Source organism: Diuraphis noxia, unplaced genomic scaffold (genome assembly GCF_037042655.1).
Source record: "Diuraphis noxia isolate RWA-SAM2 unplaced genomic scaffold, SU_Dnox_SAM2 contig0003, whole genome shotgun sequence".
In the NCBI taxonomy this organism is placed as follows: domain Eukaryota; kingdom Metazoa; phylum Arthropoda; class Insecta; order Hemiptera; family Aphididae; genus Diuraphis; species Diuraphis noxia.
The window spans coordinates 65554062-65575481 of record NW_028301713.1 but is presented as its reverse complement, the minus strand read 5'-3'; the positions used below and the strand labels follow the sequence as shown (position 1 = coordinate 65575481).

Sequence of the window (21420 nt, the reverse complement as noted above, 5' to 3'; positions counted from 1 at the left end):
TGCTCATCATCTTTTAGAGCAGAACAAAACTTTGGTAAAATGTTTAATGAAATAAAGATTAATAATTTATGCAATACTAGAGAAAACAATACTTTTATTACATCTATAAGCAAAGGCCAAATGCCATATAATATTATACTTATAATATGGTTATGACACACATATCATTTCTATCAAAAACTTATTTATTTTAATTTTTACTAGTATAATTTGATCATTAATTATAAATATATATAATATATTAAAACAATTTTTTATTATAATAATATTAATAATTCATAATTCGAAATGCGTGATTGAAATCACTTGAGCTGAAGTATTCAAAATTTATAAATACTTTATCTTTAAGTTTATAATTCATAATTTATTAATTATAATATAAATTAATTATCATATCACACAAAAACTTTTCGATCTAAATAATTTTTTTTTTTATATATGTATATATATAATATATATTATAAAAGAAATTTATAAGTTAAGTAAATGTGATGATAGTTACAAGACGTAAAAACTTGAGAGAAAGGAGCGTCCAGTGACACAACTTCCAAAACTTAAACAGTTAAAATTTAAACTTAAGTACTTATACGTATTTTGATAAAAGCGCAGTTGAATGATTCAATTTAAACTGTAATGTTTTCCAATACTTCTTTATCTTCATAATGTGCAAATTTCAAGTATACTTGTTCTAAAGTTGTTTGGCTGAAGCTATACTCTTGAATGTCGTACATAGTTTTTGCTGTAAAATCAAAAGTAAAGTTAATATTATACATAAGGTATCTTATATCCATTACTTATTACTTATTAGGTAATGACTAATGGACAATGGTTTAAAGTAGATAGGTGCACCAGATTCAACTAATTAATACATTTTTTTTTTTGTGAGCTCCTGGTGAGTCTGTGATCAATTATATTACTACACAAAATGTACAGGTAATTTTATTTTATTATTAAACAATGTATTATATTATGCACAAAAATGAACCAAAGGAGATTTATTGCGGATAATTTTTTTTTTAAAGTTAATATTTTAGATTTTGAACGAAATGATGAATGTATTGATTTTACAATGATGTATGTTTTTTTTTTGTGTTTGTCATCACGTTTTGGAATAGAAATAATGCTTTGATTTTTGACATCAGAAGTTCAGTTCTTCTTTGAAAAGCAAAATTCATCTAGTAGGTACTTGGGGGGGGGGGGGGGGGGGGGGTAAAAGTAAATTTCCAGTAGTGTTCAAAAGCGTAAGCATTTAAAGTTCAAATGTTTACAAAATATGTCGAAATTGCGAAAATTTGGATGGAATCATGAAAAAACTCCAGAGTCAATATAGAAAACATTTTGTGAGTGTATAAAAATATATTATAATTTAAATATAGGTAGGTAATCTAATATATCCTAGACTGACAAATCATCTACGTTCAGAATCGTTTTTCGTATACAATGATATCTGTCATTGCATCCAAATTTAACACATAAATTATAGACTTATAGTGACCTGCTCTCCATCACTATTATTATACAGCAGAGCGATACCCACTTTCCTACTTTTTAGTTCTTTTTATGTTAATTTAAAATAATGATTAGAAATGATGATTAAATGGTATTACTAGGTTTAATATAATATACAATAGTAAAATAAAACACTATTATGCCAATAATATTGACTAAAGTATAATACATACAGAGTGAGTGGAGACCTCAGAATCGTATTTTATACACAATCATTTATAATATAATTCTAATTTACTCACTTATTTCAGTGACTGTACCAGGTTAGGTTACCTACTCAATGACAATAGTGACTAACTTACAGCAGAGTGGTTATTTACTTGACCTGTTTTTTATTTTTAAACCACGAATTGATTGAGGAACCACTTTTTACTATGATCCTAATCTAGTATAAGTGTGATTACTGTGATATACAACTTAACACAATTCAGAATATAGCAACCTGTAATTTATTGTATTTTTTTTATTTTTTTTATTATTATTATATTTTTTTCTGTTATTATTATTCCATTGTTACTAAGATTCATCCAAACCTAAAACAAATTTACTTATAGGTTTGGTCAGAAAAAAATATTATATTAAAATTTAGATTGTATCTAATGTTTCTGAAATAAAGTTATTATTATTAATTGTGTAGCCAGATATTAATTTTAATTTTAATTTTTTGTTTTTTTTTTTTTTTTGTGGGCGGGAGGGGGGCACTTAATTTTTTCTCTAGTTTAACAAAAACTAAAATATTTATTACATGTTACTCAATAAAGTTATATATATGATTCCAATCTTCATATTGCGGGTGACAATTTCTTCCCATTCTAGCTACAACGTTACTTAAAGATGTGTGTAAAATGTAAATATATTATTCAGTGGAATGTTAGCATGGGTATGAGTCTTTTTTTTAGTATCGAAACAGGGATTAATGAAATCCTACTAAAATGATAACTTATAAATTAAATACCATTTTCAAGATTTAAAAAACAATGTGCTAATGATTCAACTGTAGATTGAGGAACTCCAAAAACTAATCGATCAGCAAATTCTTCTTCAGGAATCGCATTTGGAAATGATGTTATGACAAAACTTTTAACATCATCCATGTCTCCATGCGGCTTTAATTTTATTTCTAATGTATATCCAGCGCCATAAAGGTTTTTTAAATATTGAGTAGAACCCAAACATCTATCAATTGTTTAAAAAAAAAGGTATTAAACGTAAAAAATCTAAATATATAAAAAAGATTACCTGAGTTGGCCGTTAACCATTATTCCAACTCTAGAACACAACGCATCTGCCTCTTCCATAGAATGTGTGGTTAATATTGCACCTTTGGATCCTTGAAAACTGCTAATTATAGCATCCCATAAATATCTCTTTGACCTTGGATCCATACCAGTACTAGGCTCATCCAGCAATACCAGTTTAGGGTTTCCAATCATTGCTAAAGCAAAACTTAATTTTCGTTTTGTTCCGCCTGAACAACAACTGACCTGTTTATCTGCATGTTCAGTTATTTGAAGGCCTTCAATATATTTCTCAACAATACTAAAAAAAAAAAATGAAAAATGCTTTTTAAAAGTTAAAAATACATTTTTTTTTTTTTAAATAACAGTTAAAATGTATAAAGTTGCACTATAATATTTTTGCAATTATAATTAGTTCCACAAATATTTATCCAAGTTTATTTTTATTTTTATCAAGATTTTAATATAATAATTTACTTTTTAATTTGATCTTTTGAGATTCCTCGAATAGTACCATATATCCGTAAATGCTCTCTGATTGTTAAAGAACTCCATAAGGCATCATGTTGAGGACAATATCCAATCATTCTATATGCAATATCTACAGATTCTTGAATATCATGTCCTTTAATAAATATCTTAAACATAAGATAGTAAAAATATATATACATTTTTAAAAATGTACCACATAAATTAAAATCAAATTGGCTTTAAGAGTGTTAAATTTTTACAAACTTTTCCTGTTGATTCTTTTTCTTCCATGGTGATAATACGCATAGTTGTGGTTTTTCCAGCACCATTATGACCTAGTAATCCAAGAACTTCTCCTGAATTTACAGCTAACGATAGATTTCTGATTGCAAGTTTTCTCTCATTAATTGTATTTGTTCTTTTTTTTTTTATTAGACAATTTATACTTGAGTTCATATTTTGAGTTGTGAACTCTTTTTTTAAATTCTAAATAAAATTAAAAGACCAAAAAATAGAGTTTGAAATAATAGTTATGATTTTTAAGCATTGAATACCTGAACAACAATTACTGGCCAATCCACTTGATCGTTAACAATATTATCTACTTTTGCCCGTTCAGCTTTTACATCACTGTCACCCTCATCTTGAGTATCAATAGTAACTTTTGAAATTTTTTTATTTTTTGATTTAGAATCTAATATTTTTAAAATTACCCATAATGCTGGTATCTGGCCTATGCAACCCATGAAAATTGCAACTATTTCTTTATTGACATATTTTATAAAAGGGGCATGATCATCGTTTTCTCGATATACACTATTTATGAAGTAAATTATGGCAAAAGGAACGTAGACGAAATTCGTTGAAGAAAACAGAACGTGAAGAGCAAATCCTAAATCACTAACAATACCCAGCATATCTAGTGAAGCTACTATTATGAACGGTACACCGCCAATTAATGACGTTATATTTGGTAGTATAGACTGCACTGAATCAGTTTTTTCAAAAAAATATGATACACACGCAGTAGCTAATATTGCTGCTGGACAATATGCTATAATTAATATTATCATAGTTGTTATTGCGAAAGGAGTATCCAAACCTTCAACATGGAATAAAGCGATAAGAATTATTAGTATAAAGAATATGCCAAGTAACATTGAAATTAAAAGAATAAAATATGAAATGAAATATTGCATAAAAGTTACACCGTTGATACGAAGCTGGTTTTTGGCTTTAATCTATAAAATGTAAAAAAAAATACAATCTTAAAACTTCACATATTGACATATTTTTCAGTATTAAAATTAAAAACAAAATATTAAATCTTATTGGTACTTGGAGATATTTTTTCTGCTATCTAATGATAATTAATAGTTTCTTTGTTTTTATACTTTTATGTTGATTTTAAATATTTCACGAATCATTAGACATTAAGTAAAGTTTTACTGTAAAAACATTGAAAATTAAATTAAATACCAATTAATTTAGAATATAGTAGGTGTACCTAATTTAATCCCAATGCATAATTTATTTTAAAAACAATTAAAATTTATCTATAAAATACGAATAAAATATAATAATTTATGCATTAACTTAATTGGTTATTACCTCTCTATCATAAACTAGATCAGCAGATAAACTCACAGGAACTAAAACAAATACTATGCCTAAGAAGAATGCAGATGAACAACGACTAAAGCTGTACTCGTTTTGCTTGTATTCCATTTTAAACGGTTCTGTTTTGATATCAATTTGATCTCTATAAAATGAATTTAAATATTAAAAAATGAGACACATTGCACTCGATCAATATGATACTGTTTAGTATCTGCCATATACTCATATAGGTCATACAAGTGGATATAAATTATAAACATATGTTATATTATATTATATTATTAGATCGCTTTTTATGTTAAGCAGGAGAGAAGCACCCCGCCACCCCGTTGTTTTAAATACAAAATTAAAATATAAAATTATTATGTAATATAACTATAATTTATTCTACTATATATGACCTGTAATAAAAATAATTAGTATAAGTCTTGCAAAATAAATTAGTTGGTAGGTATCAATATTTTATAAGATATTTTTATGAAATTTACCCAAGTAAAGTACTAGTGATAGAATTCAATATTATTGGCAATGAATGTATACATGAGTCATTATAATATATCGTAAGTGCTAATATTGATGAATAAGTCATATTTTGTGTTTGCCGCTCTCGCAGGACTCCTAAATGAGGAGACAAATCTAATAATCCAGAAAATGTGCCAGCGTAAATGTCTGAATCTAGTGTTGAATAATTTGATAATTCTTCCGAAGTTACGATTAGCCGACTTTCTTCTTTATAGACATCTAGAAGTTGTTTAAAAACGTAATATTAAAATAAATAAAAAAATTAAGTTTAAATAAAATAAAATATTTAAAATAAATCATTATAATATATTTATATTTTATATTATATAATTTATATATACTCGTATATATATATGACATATTATGTACTATTAATAATTAATATGACGAGTTATTAGTGTTACTTCCACGTGTCCAATTTTATTACATGATTACAAGCGCATGGTTATTTTGACTAAATATGTTTATAAATTCTAATTTCTACACAATATCAACATTTACAAAATTTTACTTCAATTTAAAAAATTTTATATTCAATTCATTTAAATTCTTCAATATGCAATCCAACTATTATTAGATTTGTTTTGGAAATTACCAAATAAAAACATAAGAATTAAAATATGTTTAAAAATTCTATTGTAAATTTAAAAAAATAACAGCTATATGTATACATACCATTATTTAAAGTGATACTTCGTATTGGCTGAATTTCATGACTTAATTTGTTCAAGATAATTCCAGTCGCTAAGAATACGACAGGTAATAATATCATGACGTATAGCTTATGAACATCTCGTAATACTCTCTTGGTTCGCATTTTTAAAAGGGCAATTATTGTACTCCAATTAGTTGGATCGTATATTATACTTGATCTCACCGTCACATTATGTATTGTATCAATTGATCCTCTGAAGTTAAAGGAATTTTTTTTTAGAAATTATGGACCATATTCACTATACTACATTATATGAACTACAACATTTACGTATGAAAAAAATAACTAACTTATAACCAGAGAACAGCTAGGGCTCGATGTTTATAGCATTTATTAATTATTATAGGATACAAACAAAAATAGGGTAAGAGTAAGCTATAGCTATACATCAGAGATTCTAAAATTCCAAGTACATTTTATTTTTCTATTTAGTTATTATATTTTAGATACATTTTTAAAAATGTTCGTTAGGATTAAACGTCTATACCTACTTTGCCAAGGGGGGGGGGACCTTAGGGGGCCTGGCCTCCTAAGAAATGTCAGTGGCCCCGGATTGGCCCCCTTGATTTTTATTTTTAAATATTATGGTGTGTAATTTAATTGTCCCAAGCCGGTTAAATCCTAATTGTATATTATATGGTACTCCATAATACCTATAGTTAAGTTAACGATCGTATAACAAAAATTAAATTCCGAAATTTTAAAAATATTCGTCAATAATACAAGATAGACAATAAGACATCTATTAATAAATTGAAATCTAGGAATGCCAAATACGGGTATCGAACGCACATTTGATAAACACAACTACAGACAATACTGTATATAATAGTGGACCAATATGGTAATCGTATAATAAAATAAACATGCCTAACAAAATTATGTCCCCGGGGGCGGAGTGGCCCACCAGGATACTGAAAATTCCGGGTGGCCTGGAAGCTAATTGGCCCGTTTACCTAAAGTATAGATAGAAATAAAAAATGTAGAGTAGGTAATGAAAGAGTTTATTTATCTATATACGAAGACGAAATCGAATTTAATTATTATTTCTTTATTATTCTGATATTTTAAATTATAATAAATTATTATTATTTTAATTTCATTAGAACATATTATGATTTATTATTATTTTGGTTTGTGTACCTAATTTTATTTCTGTTTTATAGTTTTGTTAATTGTTTTATTTGTAAAATACATACACTATAATATATAATTTTAATACCTATTTGTTGTTTTCCTGCCTATATACGTATATTTACATACAAAATTAGATAAAATACAATTTTTAACCAGGAGATGAAAATTTTGGGTGGCCTGGAGGAACTTAATTTTCCTGGCCTGAATTTTTTCCCCACACCGCCCCTGTATGTCCCAATATAATATTATTATCTATCGAGTTAGAGACTTAGCACAAAGCAGCGAACCATAGAAATAGACGACTTGTCCTAATATAGTTTAGTTTTTTTAAGATGTATATTGTATACCTATATTAATAAATAACAAAAATATAATGCTTAACTAATACAGACAATACATTGTGAAATTTAGTATTATTTTTTATAGATATTGTCTGATAAGGAGAGGAGTGGTATTGGGTACAAAAAACAGAAAGGGGCCAAAAAATATTGGCCCCCTTATAGAAAAATGTCTAGTTACGTGCCTGACCTACTTGATCATAGTTATTTAAAGTGCTAAATTGTCGCCTACTGGCCTGGTTATAATAATAGTATTGTAATTATTAATTTATAACTTATTAGCTATTATAAATCACTGATATTATATTTTATAATCAATTACCTATTAAAATCTGTTACCGACTGCCCTTTTAACAGTTCAATTGCTAACTTCTCAGCATTATTATGTTCGCCTTGTTCAAGATACAAAAATACTTCTTCTAACGTAGTCATTGATACACCATAGTTTTGAATACCCAAGTCATTATTTGGAGATTTAATTTCTGTTTCAATTTGTCCAAACAGAAGCGGGAATTTACTCACACTGTCATATGGTAGTACAAAAGATAATTCATAGCCATGGCGTCGTGCTCGTTCTGCATTTGGTACATGTTCTTTAATCATTTTTAGTATGGAATTTTCCTTTGATTGGTTATTGAGAATCAGTCTATGAATATCAGTTATTCACTAATTAAAATAGCTTGAAAGTATTTAATAATATAGACAAGATATATTCGCGGAAATAAATTTGCAATTATTATTCTCAAATTGCTATAATATATAAATATATATATATATAATACTTATATTTGTTATAAATCAATTTTTTTGGTTATAGTGTTAAACAATAATAGATTTATCAGTTCAAAATTGTACGGAAAATACTAAATATTGATAAAAGGTTTTGGAAATATTATACCTACACAAAATTGGTACCTTATGATTTCAATTATTAAACTTACGTTAAATGATATCCAATACCAAATTTATTTTTAAGGAATATAGATGAACCACAACATCTTACACAACCTTTTGATATAACAGCTATACGATTAGCTAAGATGTCAGCTTCGTCCATAAAATGGGTTGTTAACAATATTACCTACATATGTACATATTTTTATATATTAAAATAAATTCTTATACAGATTTATTAGTTATAAAAGTAAGTACCTTTCCTTTTCTTCTCTTTTGGAGAAGTGACCATAAATGTCTTCTTGCTGGTGGATCAACACCTGCAGTAGGTTCATCGAGTATTATGATTTTCGGATTTCCAATTACTGCAATACCAACAGACAACTTTCGTTTCTGTCCTCCACTTAAAGTTTTTGCTATATTATCTGCTTTGTCTGTTAAATAAAGTTCTAAAAGCATTCTTTGAACTTCTTCATCAATTTTTTCTGAAGTCAGTCCCTTAACAAATTTAATAACCATGTCAGTAATCAGTGCAAATTATTCTGTATAGTGTATGCATAGTGGTTTGCTATTTTTACGTGGTCATTGGTAGAATTTTAACGTTCTATGTTAATCAGGTATGCATGTTTACTTAGTAAGTATTACTTACTCTAAGAGTGGCAAAGAATTTTAGATGTTCTCTTGGAGTAAGCCGTTCGAACAATATATCATATTGTGGACAAACCCCAATCATTCTTCTAATCTTAGTCACATCAGATGGATTTCTAACATCATAACCAAATACTTTTATTGTGCCTGATGTTGGTTCAGTGAGTCCCGTCAGTATATTAAATAACGTTGTTTTTCCAGCACCATTGTGTCCTAAGATAGCAGTTATTTCTCCTTCGTATATTGTCATATTAATACCTGAAATCAGAATTAATAGTTAAATAAGGACAATTTTATTTATTGATAAAATAAATTGTATTGCCCAATCTTATAAATTAAAGATATTATATTATATATAAATTATAAATATATACATAATTACATGTGTTATATTATATGTAGGTATATTAATATATAATATAATTAAGTAACTTATTTACCATTTATAACATTTTTTGTTGATCCATTGAAAGACTTGCAGAGGTTTGTTATTTGAATTGCCTTAAACTCTTTCATACAATCTGGTACAGGTTCTAAGTCAGGATTTGCAACGGAATATCTATCGATCTCATCAAATTCTATGGATTCTGGAAGTTTGGTACTACAAAATGAAGTTTTGAAACAAACCCAAAGAGATCGATTTCGTTCATATTGGCTTGACAAAATCATCTCAAAATAATATGCTAGAATCATGTAGACAAGCGTATCAAATGCCATTATTACTAAACTTTCGCCAAATGACATTCCTGGACCATCCCAAATATTATTAAAATGAAGGCCTTCACCAGTCAAATCCATTTGCATAGCTTTATCAACAGCTAATGCAAAACCAGATGGACTTAATAAAGATACTAGCCACAGTAGTTTTTTACTTGACGGGTCGATAAAAGTATGCAAAAAATACATTAAGCTTATCAAATTCAGTACAAAATTTCCCAGTATTCCAGCCGTCTAAAAAAATAATCATTTATTTTAATTTGGTGTAGATGTCAATAGTTCAGGTCAGTGGCATAAGTAAGATACACTTTCTCGGAAAGATATTTATGAAATGTAAACCATCCCTTACTAATTCATATATCAATAATTTAATGATAATTTTAATAAATTATTATGATTAACAAATAGATTTATATGATTAATATTGTTTGATACTATAAGAGGGTATAAAAACTTTTAAATCATTTAATTAAAGTAAATAATTGCTAGAAACTGAGTGATTGAAGTCTCAGCTATTTTTAACGAACATAAAATCATAAAATATCAGGTGACATTATTGAAATTTTTAAAATAAACAATAACAATCTTGGGATAAGTTAAAATAACGGTTAAAATAAATTTGCTAATTTTTTAAAAATTTGTTCCAATATTACGGATATCGTAACTATACGCCACTGATACTATAAGGAACAGGTAAGTACTTACTCGGGATTTATCGAAGAATGGAGAAATCATAAAACTGAAGAAAATAACTGTAATTGAGTACAAAAACACTAATAGAAATATTAATACCCAATTAGTGTTATTGAAAACTCCAAGTAAGTATAATATTAGAGTACTGGCTAATGATAGTACTATAGCGTAAGCTGCGTAGATGTTGAACCATGAACACCAAAATACCAATTCTCTAAGACCCATTATTTCCATACCTTCTTTTATTTTTCTTTCTTTTTCACCAACTAACTGTACTAAAAGATATGTGATAAATTGTGACAAAGCAATCACTACATAAAGAGGTATAACCATATGAAATACCATTAACCAATCTGCAAATAATTTTGATTTTACAATTATTATTAAAATAGAATTATCTAAATAAAACTAAAAACAATTCACACTTACTTGCTGTATATGCTGGTTTAGGAAAAAGTACAAAACTATAATCTGGTAATGTTATCGATGAATTAGTGACCAGAGAAATCTTAGTAATATCAACTAAAGTCTGAAGGGCTAGAAATCCTGAGTATATGTAATGAATAGCTGGACATGTTATTTCTTCATCGTGCTGATTGTTATTATGGTGATGTCGATAGAGAAACTTTTTCGTTAATTTATTAGCTGACACTTTTCGACATTGATGGCTGGATCCATGAAGTTTAGACGGTGATGGCGATGAATCATAAAACGGATTTGTACGGATCTTATAGCTAAAACAAAATTATACAAATGTGGATTAATTAATATAGTTGCTATAAATAATTTGAAGAATATGAAGAATTAAATCAAATATTTCATCAAAAATATGTAACTACTGTGCCAAGTTATTTTTTTGAAACGTATTATTTTTTGTAATAATAAATACAATTATGTTTTGTTTTAATAAAATATTTTATCGTGTGATCCATGTTATACGAAATGTATGAACATTTAGCTCAGTTTTAGTTTATTCCATCAGATAATATATACATTTGGTAGGTATACGATAAAAATATAACATAAGGAATAACCACATAGGTACGTTATTATTATTAATAATAGCCATATAAAACCTTATCGAGTGATTTTTAATAGGATCGTCGTCGAATAATAAGGCTATGTAAACCATTTCCGGATTATTTCGCTGTATTTCAAATATATCTTCTTTGTTTTGATAAACACTAAAATTAATGTTCTCTCCATCTCGTTTCATCCAAATTTCATTCATTTTTTCTAAAAAAATCTATAATTTGGTTACACGTTAAATTAAAACATTATCATTCAACAACTAACTATATAATATATACATATATGATAATGTTATATAGATATATTTATATAATTAAACAAAAGTTAATATCCATTCATTAAATTATAAAGTTTACCTGTACGTGTTTAGTTGATGGCGCTACAGTTATATTTCCATACAAATAGTTATACATATCTGGAGATTCTCGAGGTACTGTTACTGGTGGAAAATAAGGATTGGGTATCAACAATTTTATCGCAACTAAAAGCCCTAAAGTGTACACTGGAATCGCGATTTCCTGAAAAACATTAATTTATTTTAATGATTTATTTATAAAGTATTAATAATTTATTATTAATGTACATAGACGCAAATATCGGGGCTTAGGGGGGGGTATTAGCACCACCAATTTTTAAATTAGTACCCTCAAATAATGTTTGTGCTTATGTATCAAACTTATTAAAAAAAAAAAAACTAAAATGATAAAATAGATACATAGCTTAAGCACCCTTGGTTTTTATTTTATTGAAATTGCACCTATGTTAATATATATTTTTAATAGTAAAATTTCATTTACTCACAGACATTGTTTTTTTGATTTCCCTCCGTTTAATGAGCATATTTCTAATTGTCATCGCTTTTATTTGGTACCAACATTCGAAATTAATTGAGAACTTCATATTGGAAACTCAATTGAAACCACACGGACAACTGAAGTTGGCTCTGTTCATAATGTTCATATACGTAAATATTTTAACAATGATTCTATTGATTTTCATTATAAAGGTTCCCAAGGTTCTACTAAAGTACTAAGTGATGAATATCTAATAAGTCATGCACAGGGACACTGATGACTTTTTCTTTTGTTTTTCGAACCGGAACCTATAATTTAAACTTGCCTCTTTTTGTAAATTATATATTATAACGTATGACTATATAAGCATAAAATACGTTGATATAACTATGAGCTACATGTATACTGTAAAATAAAGTCGTCTAAAGTATATATATTTTGCATACGTATAATAAAAGACAGGTATACAATTCTTATTTGTTCAAAAAATATATTAATAATGTATCAAATTTAATACACATAACCAGTCATTATTTTTTTCTTTTACTATCCCTTTACCAACTTAACCTAATGAATTGTTTATAATAGTAGAAAAATTCTATATTTTAACGGATAAAATATACTCGTATAATTATTATTTAGAATCTTTAAAAATTCTGTTTAAAATTGAAATTATATGATAATTTTACTTTTAATCTTATAAATAGAATTTTGGTTAAGACACATTTGTTAAATTAAAATTTGTTTTACGTTGACTATTGCGTTAGTAGGGTGTTTGAAATTTTCTTTACTATTTTTATTCCTGCATGTTGCTTATTATTTATATTTTGTTGCATAATTTAGGATTTTGAATATTTAGAAACTATTGTAGAATTCTGATCGTTTTTTAAAATAGTTATTTATATGCATGAATATATTGATAGCTACACGTCTATGCTTATAAATTTAGTTATTATTTTGTTTTAAATTGATATCAGATATATAGTCTAATCTCTAATAATAACAAACCGATTACGTAAATGGCAAGTAAATCATAGATCTATAGGCATACCTAATACAGTAATTTAAATATTATAATTTATTTATAAATAAAAATGAATACCTACAGTATAATGATTTTGTTATATCTACTTCAGGATATATTAGTGAATTTCATAACAATTTCATACTATTTTTCTATGTTTACTTCAAGAATAGCAAACCAATACTTTTAATAACAATAATAATTACAGCTAATCTATAAAATAAATAAATTATAATAAATATTAATTTTTTAACAAACTAGTTGAAAGTCAGTACCTATTTAATAAATAATACTAATAAATACTAATAGGATTATACAAGGATACCGCAGTGACGCACCCAAAAATTAGTTTTGGCCTTATGGGGGTATATTTATATAAAAATAAAATTAGACTTACAAAAAGATCAACATAGAGTGTTGCCAGGCCGTGATAAAGAAAATTGTAAAAAACAGTGCTTTGAAAAAATTACAGAAGACAGACGATCTGATGTGAATTTTCAATATTGATATGACTTGGATAGAATGTAGTTTTCATATTGAGTACGTGTCAAAGCGTAGATGTTAAAACACGTAAACAAAGCACTTACTTTACTAACCATAAATATAGTTTAAAATTTTATATAGCTGATGACCGAGGTAATAAAATACAAGTATGCAAATAACCCTTTTTGACCACCTTAAGCTTTAAAAAGGAAATGATAGAGTTCTATAGAGGTATTAAGACATTATCTCAATGGTCAAGTAGAGGCTCTTGATGATTTTTGTGGTAATAAACTGACAAATTTATATTTATATCAATATTTAATAGATGACACATATCGAGTAATTTAACCCGATAAATTAATAAGAACTAGTGTTTATACTTTATTGTAATTTTTGGTAAGTATGCATAGTTGGCTCATGTGATATTTGTGACCAAGAAATTATTTTTAATAATTTTGAAGCAGGGCACACATTTAGGTCAGCCGATAGTTTTCACCATTAAGTTGAACTATCTTTAAAACATTGGTTTTGAAGATTTTGGTAATGCAATAAGGGCGGCTAATAAAAGAAAAGAAATGTACATATAAAAAAAAGCGGGAAAGTAGATGTCATCGCTCTGCTGTACAGTACTACAGTAGGTTGCAAGTAGGTTACTGTAATGGATGGAATTAAATTTGAATCCAATGATATAATATCATTGTATACGAAAAACGATTCTGAGCGGATACGGTTTATCTGTCCAGGATATATTATAGATTATTAAAATTTTTCAAATTTTAGGTTTAAAAAGAAAAATTTTTATGAATTTCTGGCTTAAAATAATTTGAGAATTTTCGTGATTTTTACGTATGTTGTCAAAATTAAAATATGAATGCTTGTAAAAAAAAATTGTGACTATGTACTTACCTATTTCTTGTATATTTCAACTGCTATTGTAAAATTATTTTAGGAGCCTTGTATTAAATTTTAAAATCTTAGATATAAAATGAATTTTTTTTATGAATTTCTAGCGTAAAATAGTTTACGAATTTCGTGATTTTAGTTTTTCCATAAGTTGTCGTAATTCAAACTTTGAATGTTTGTTGAAAAAAAATTTTAACTATGCATTTCTTTTATTTTTCAACTGCTATTGTAACAATATGTTAAGCGTCTTGTATTAATTTTTTAAGCTTATCTACCCAACAAATACATTTTTATCGATATTAATTTTTAAAAAACTAATAATGATCGAAAATCTCATATACCTATGAATAGTTCAACTTAACTTGAATTGCATGGTGGATAGAATATACTTATATAAACATTTGGTGAAAAATTCATGTATCTATGGTCATTTGTTTTAAGTTACATCAAAAATCAAAATCGATTTTGTCGAAAACTGATTGTGTGTAAAATTTTCCGTTTTTCCCTTAATTTTTAGTTTGTTTATCCCGATTATTTTGAAAAATATTGATAATTTTTTACTCTTGACTCCCCAAAGTACCAACTAGATTCACTTTCAAAAATCGAAACACTTTTACTGCCCCAAAACGTGATGACAGACACAAAAAAAAAAATAAAAACACACATCATGGTAAAATCAATACATTCATCGCTCCGTTCAGAATATAAAATAAGTTACTCTGATTTTTTTCAATGCATACAAAGAATTGTGGCATACCACAAGAAAAACGTGACGATATACTTTAGAATTTAAATCAAATTATACCAATTAATAGAAAACAGTTTTGGGAAAATATAACGATATATAATTACCTAACTAAATTAATTAATTAAAATTGAATTAATATTATTATATAAATATTAACTATGATTTTAAGGTAAAGATATTGTAAAATTTTTAATAATTTTCTAATCAACATGTAAATAAACTAATTAATAATAAATTATAACTGAAAAATGATATACGTCGTTATTTCTTCAACCGTTAGTGATCAGTACTGGTATGCTACTTAAAATTTCGTTTTACGTGTAGGTTAACTATATACTGGTAGGTATGTACAATATATTATATTATAGACATGATTATTATTTTCATACAAAACGTACTTTATAGTGCAGGCTTCTGCTGAACGAGGTTGTCGAGCGATCAAAGTTTACGTAGCTTCTTCGTCGGTGAACGGTGTTGACGTCGCCGTTGTCATCCGACTGAATATATAGCTAGGAAGCGACGATCTGGGATAGGGTGGACATAGGGATAGAATTGGGGAGAAAAAACGTTTATATCTTTTTTTCCTGCTCCATCATCAATATAATATACATTATAACTTTATAAATGTCGGACAACGTTTCATAATATACATATGTAAACGTATATCGTACAATGAACAATATTATGTATAAGAAAGTCTCAGCATAAAAACCTCCTATAACGAATGAGTCCCGGGTGGTTTTAGGTGCAGATTTCATTTTTATTGAGCCTCTACTGAAATACAGACTTAAGACAGTTTTTAACAAACTATTCTACAGGCATGGTTAAAAAATAAGTTAGTTATGAAAGTTATAATAAAAGCTTATATATTTTTTCCAACAATATATACATTATAAGTGTCACTTATCGCCACAGCGAGCGTTCACAATGTTATATGCACACCACTATAGAGACTATAGAGACGCTTGTTTTACAGAATATAATAACGCCTGTATGTAGGCGTCTTATCTTAGATATTTTGCTAATGCGCGACAAGACAATAGTATCGGTCCTGTCGGCAATTTAGTCTTGAACCCGACTCATTCGAGTTAAGTAGTGTGCTTGTAGTATAAATTACATTTTTAAAACTAATAAAGTATAATATTCTCATTCAAGTCTAAAACGTGTATTCTTTTTATTAATAAACTATTAAACAACATTTGATTATCACCCGCTACACAGAGAACGGTTTCAACAAATTGTCGTCTTCGGATACAACCAGAGACACAATATAAAATATAACAGAACATCACAGGGTTAGGTTGATTGATCCCACCAATGTTATGAACGTCACCGTGGATACCTGTGATGTTCTGTTATATTTTATATTGTGTCTCTGGTTGTATCCGAAGACGACAATTTGTTGAAACCGTTCTCTGTGTAGCGGGTGATAATCAAATGTTGTTTAATAGTTTATTAATAAAAAGAATACACGTTTTAGACTTGAATGAGAATATTATACTTTATTAGTTTTAAAAATGTAATTTATACTACAAGCACACTACTTAACTCGAATGAGTCGGGTTCAAGACTAAATTGCCGACAGGACCGATACTATTGTCTTGTCGCGCATTAGCAAAATATCTAAGATAAGACGCCTACATACAGGCGTTATTATATTCTGTAAAACAAGCGTCTCTATAGTCTCTATAGTGGTGCGCATAAAACAACAAACAACGGCTCAATATTCGACTAAACAATCGTCACTATGCGTATTTACATCGACCGAAGCGGATACTCTTCGAATTCGACGGCCAGACCACGTGCCATAATCTCTTTAGGAGTGGTGGTTTTTGCATTTTTTTCTGGTGCTTATTTCCTCGTGATAGACCCGCACAAATTGGTCTACTATCGTCGATGTTATTATTACTCTCCAGGTTATATATCATCCACACAATTCCAGCCACCAGACCCACCATCAACACTATAAGAATTATGTCCGCGTTGCTAAGTTTTGTTTGGACACAATCGTCAGGTCCGACCGACGGACGACGGTTCCGAGACCGGCGGAGACTTGGTGTCGCTCGTCGCGAATTGTACCGTCTCCGGTCCTCGTAGTCGTTGAATTCCTCGGAGAGCAAGTGGTCGTTTGGCTCGAATTGTGACATGACGTGGTCCACCACTGCAATTTTTTTTCAAAATTTAAAACAGTGTTAAAAAATTTAAAATAACATTGTAAATATATTATATAATAATTGTTGTTGTTATTGTTGTATATGAGTAGATATGGTAACCACATGTTAGGTACACATGTTAGGTAGGTACGTATAATATAGTTGATCAACTTACAGTGTAGGCAGGAAATTATAGAAAAGTTATACTTAATGATATCATATTTTGTTATTTGCCGTAAAACGGTTTTATTATATGGATTTATATACGGATGGTAAATTTATATAAGCCTAAATAATTAGGTAAAAATTTTTTTAAAAATTAATTAGTATATACGACTAACTAAGTTATAATTGCAATACACGGTATTATATTATAGCAAGTGTATATCGTTATTTTTTTCTGTAGTGTACAATAATAATATATTATTATATTAATAAATTTAACTGTTCAAATGATAATTTTAACTCATCATAGATCATTGTAAAATAATTTATATTACGCATGCACTCATATAACCGGCAATATAATACACAAAATAGTTTTAAAGAACAATAACTAGACACTAGTGTAGTTGATTTCAGTGTTAGGTGATATAGGCATTAGGTTTCATTTGTTTTAATATGATGGACTAAACAAAATTAAACTTGGCCACAATGTAGATATTAGATATAATTATGGTTTGATTAGGAAAATTTTTCAGGAGGGTGTTCGGGCCTTGACCTTTTTATTTACAGGATTAAGTTTATATTATATACGTACACTTTTCAATTAATACGTGTTTATAAAAAAAAATGTACCTTTTTTTTATTTCGACATCTACAGAAAAAGAACAACTGTTGAATATTTTCTATAGGTAATAATAAGAAGCTAAAAAAAATTATTATAATGAATATTTTTAAAGCATTAGTGCGTTCATTTATTTAGGGTGTCATTTATATTCTCGGGGAGAACATTTTATCAATCAAATATCTTGCGAGCCAAGTCTGCGCATGATTATGTATATTTCTTACCATACTTTTTTTTCCTGGGGACGTAGACATTTTGTAGTGCCTGCTGGCGTACGTAGAACCCGAAATGCTGAACAAGCTACACATCGACAGTCAGCCCAGATCGCCGCTCGTGGCGATCGCTATGCTGAGCCGCCAGACGATAGTGGACACGCTGATAGCGTTCAGCATGGACGTGAACGCTCGCTGTGGCGATAAGTGACACTTATAACGTATATATTTTTGAAAAAAATATATAAGCTTTTATTATAACTTTCATAACTAATATATTTTTTAACCATGCCTGTAGAATAGTTTGTTAAAAACTGTCTGAAGTTTGTACTTCAGTAGAGGCTCAATAAATATGAAATCTGCACCTAAAACCACCCGGGACTCATTCGTTATAAAAGGTTTTTATATTGAGACTTTCTTATACCTAATATTGTTCATTGTACGATATACGTATAATATATATGAAACGTTGTCCGACATTTATAAAGTTATAATGTATATATTGATGATGGAGCAAGGAAAAAAAGATATAAACGTTTTTTCTCCCCAATTATATCCCTATGTCCACCCTATCCCAGATCGTCGCTTCCTAGCTATATATTCAGTCGGATGACAACGGCGACGTCAACACCGTTCACCGACGAAGAAGCTACGTAAACTTTGATTGCTCGACAACCTCGTTCAGCAGAAGCCTGCACTATAAAGTACGTTTTGTATGAAAATTATAATCATGTCTATAATATAATATATTTTACATACCAGTATAATATAGTTAACCTACACATAAAACGAAGTCCGGGGTGCTTCAGACGATAGATTGGACGTGAGATCTCGTTCAACCTTACGCCTATACAAAATATTATTTTCCGTTTTTATTATTAAATATTTGCGTTAAACTTGTATTGTACAGTATTTTTATTCTATTTATTCTATTTAAGCTTACCGCACGCAAGTCATTATATTCACACACCCTAGAATCACTATTATAAGTAGGTTACATGGCTGATTGTGTATAATATTTTTACCTATCATGTATATAACAATAAAGCGTCAGTATACTGACCTATATTTGCACACAATGTGTCACGCGAAATTACATCAAAGTAGGTACTCACATATAATATATATAAAAAAAATGTTAATTATGCAAATTAATTCGAAATCTAATTAGTCAATGATTATTAATGTTAATTTGTAAATACATACATCACATATGGTTTCCCAACATATAGGAGATAACTTATATATAATATAATGTCACGTTTCGGATGATTCTTGTTGAACTGTCGTCATATATTATATAAATCGGGATGGCATACTGGCATGGACATTTTCCAGCCTCCTTCGGAACTGTTTAGATTCTACTTATACGCATATAACTATACATACTAGCTATACATTTAAGTATAATGTACATGGTCGACCATAGTTAAATAGTTTATCTAACATTTAGTTACAAATAGATCGATCAATATTTTTTTTATTGATGATACATATTTCCGATCAATGATCTACTTACGCATTGTTTTACATTTTTACTTAATTTTATCAGGACCTTATTGGGTAGTTTCGGACCTTAGAAAAATATTTATCTATCGGCCTACAATTTGCTATATAGTAGCCCATATTAGACAAATTTTAATATTAATAAATACTAATGACCTTATCGAATTTGTTGACTGTATAGCTGTCATTAAAATCGTATGTGGCATTGCAGCCAAATTATCATACCAGTCATACCAGTCTAAAATGTTAGAGGCCCTTCGAGATTTTCTCGAATGCTTGAATGGCCTATCCGGCCTAAATGCTATTAATATAATAACTAACAATTTTAGTACAATAATACTGTGTTCAACACAGTGGTGGATTTGAGGGGGGGCGACGTGGCGATTACCCCTCCATAGGAAATTTTTTTACTTAGACTATGATAAAAAGAATATGATATAAGTCATAGCTATAACATTAAACTTATGAATAAATGATACAAAAAAGGTATTTTTTTTTAATATGAAAATCGGAAATGTGTATTCGGTTACGTCTTTGTTATTACTTATTACCTATCAATCTATGATACCAATTCGCCCCCTCCTCAAATGATCTTCAGATCCGCTACTGATTCAACAACCGTATTATAAACGCGTTTGGCGTGTAAACTAAAAAAAAACTAATTTTATGATATTATCGTTATTCATGTTCTCATATAGGTAGGTAGCACGGTTATCTAGATGTGTGTAGATAACCGTGGTAGGTAGTAAGTATAGCTGGCAACTTTAGGTATACTACGTAAATTTAACGCGAGTTAATTTACCTTAGCGTCGATGGTCGATGGAGTCGATGAACTTTTACGTCTTTATCTAGTCTAGTATTACATACGAATAAATATATCACAACAAAACCCTTCGTAAACTAAGTGTAAAAATGGCTAAGGAAAAAAAAAATATTTGATCTTTAAGCACTATAAATATGTGATATTATGAATAAATGCTAACTACCTAAAATAACTACCTATATTGAATTTAAGTAAACTTTTAGTTCGGCTGTAGCGTCCATCATGAACACACGTACGCCGAATCGTACATACTATACACTCCGTTATCGCTGTATGCGCTCATTAGTAATTTATTACGGTCATTATTAACTATCAGTCCCAATTATATAACATCAGTGGCGTAATTACGGGGGTGCACGATTGTGCACTTGCATCCCCTGGTTTGCAGGTACAAAGATATGCTTTTGCACCTACAGAATATGCTGAACTTTATACCAATTAAAATACAATATC

General features: G+C 28.4%; 1 protein-coding gene across 2 annotated transcripts; it reads right to left on the bottom strand.

Annotated features, from left to right (window-relative positions):
• Positions 1-291: 291 nt before the first annotated feature.
• Positions 292-15986, bottom strand: LOC107169997 (cholesterol transporter ABCA5-like). 2 transcript variants are annotated; one of them, XM_089224492.1, is made up of 20 exons: positions 15885-15986; positions 12336-12477; positions 11891-12052; positions 11579-11748; positions 10932-11236; positions 10515-10855; positions 9533-10043; positions 9094-9350; positions 8703-8942; positions 8492-8631; positions 7873-8196; positions 6036-6268; positions 5327-5579; positions 4830-4980; positions 3773-4459; positions 3483-3704; positions 3225-3385; positions 2749-3048; positions 2465-2685; positions 292-739 (listed from the first exon to the last, which is right to left on the bottom strand). In XM_089224492.1, the coding sequence occupies exons 2-20, from the start codon at positions 12432-12434 to the stop codon at positions 624-626; spliced, it is 4893 nt and encodes a 1630-aa protein (XP_089080618.1). In that variant the 5' UTR covers positions 12435-12477; positions 15885-15986; the 3' UTR covers positions 292-623. The 2 variants fall into 2 exon arrangements, with proteins under 2 accessions (XP_089080618.1, XP_089080619.1); XM_089224493.1 differs by lacking the exons at positions 12336-12477; positions 15885-15986 and having other exon boundaries at positions 11579-11738; positions 11891-12026.
• Positions 15987-21420: the final 5434 nt, after the last annotated feature.

Excerpts from the sequence above, each read along its gene's own strand:
- LOC107169997 (XM_089224492.1), bottom strand. The coding sequence starts at position 12,434 with ATGAAGTTCTCAATTAATTTCGAATGTTGGTACCAAATAAAAGCGATG. Across the intron at positions 8,943-9,093 it reads AATTCTTTGCCACTCTTAGA|GGACTGACTTCAGAAAAAAT; the intron begins GTAAGTAATACT and ends AAATTTGTTAAG. Across the intron at positions 4,460-4,829 it reads ATCTAGTTTATGATAGAGAG|ATTAAAGCCAAAAACCAGCT; the intron begins GTAATAACCAAT and ends TACATTTTATAG.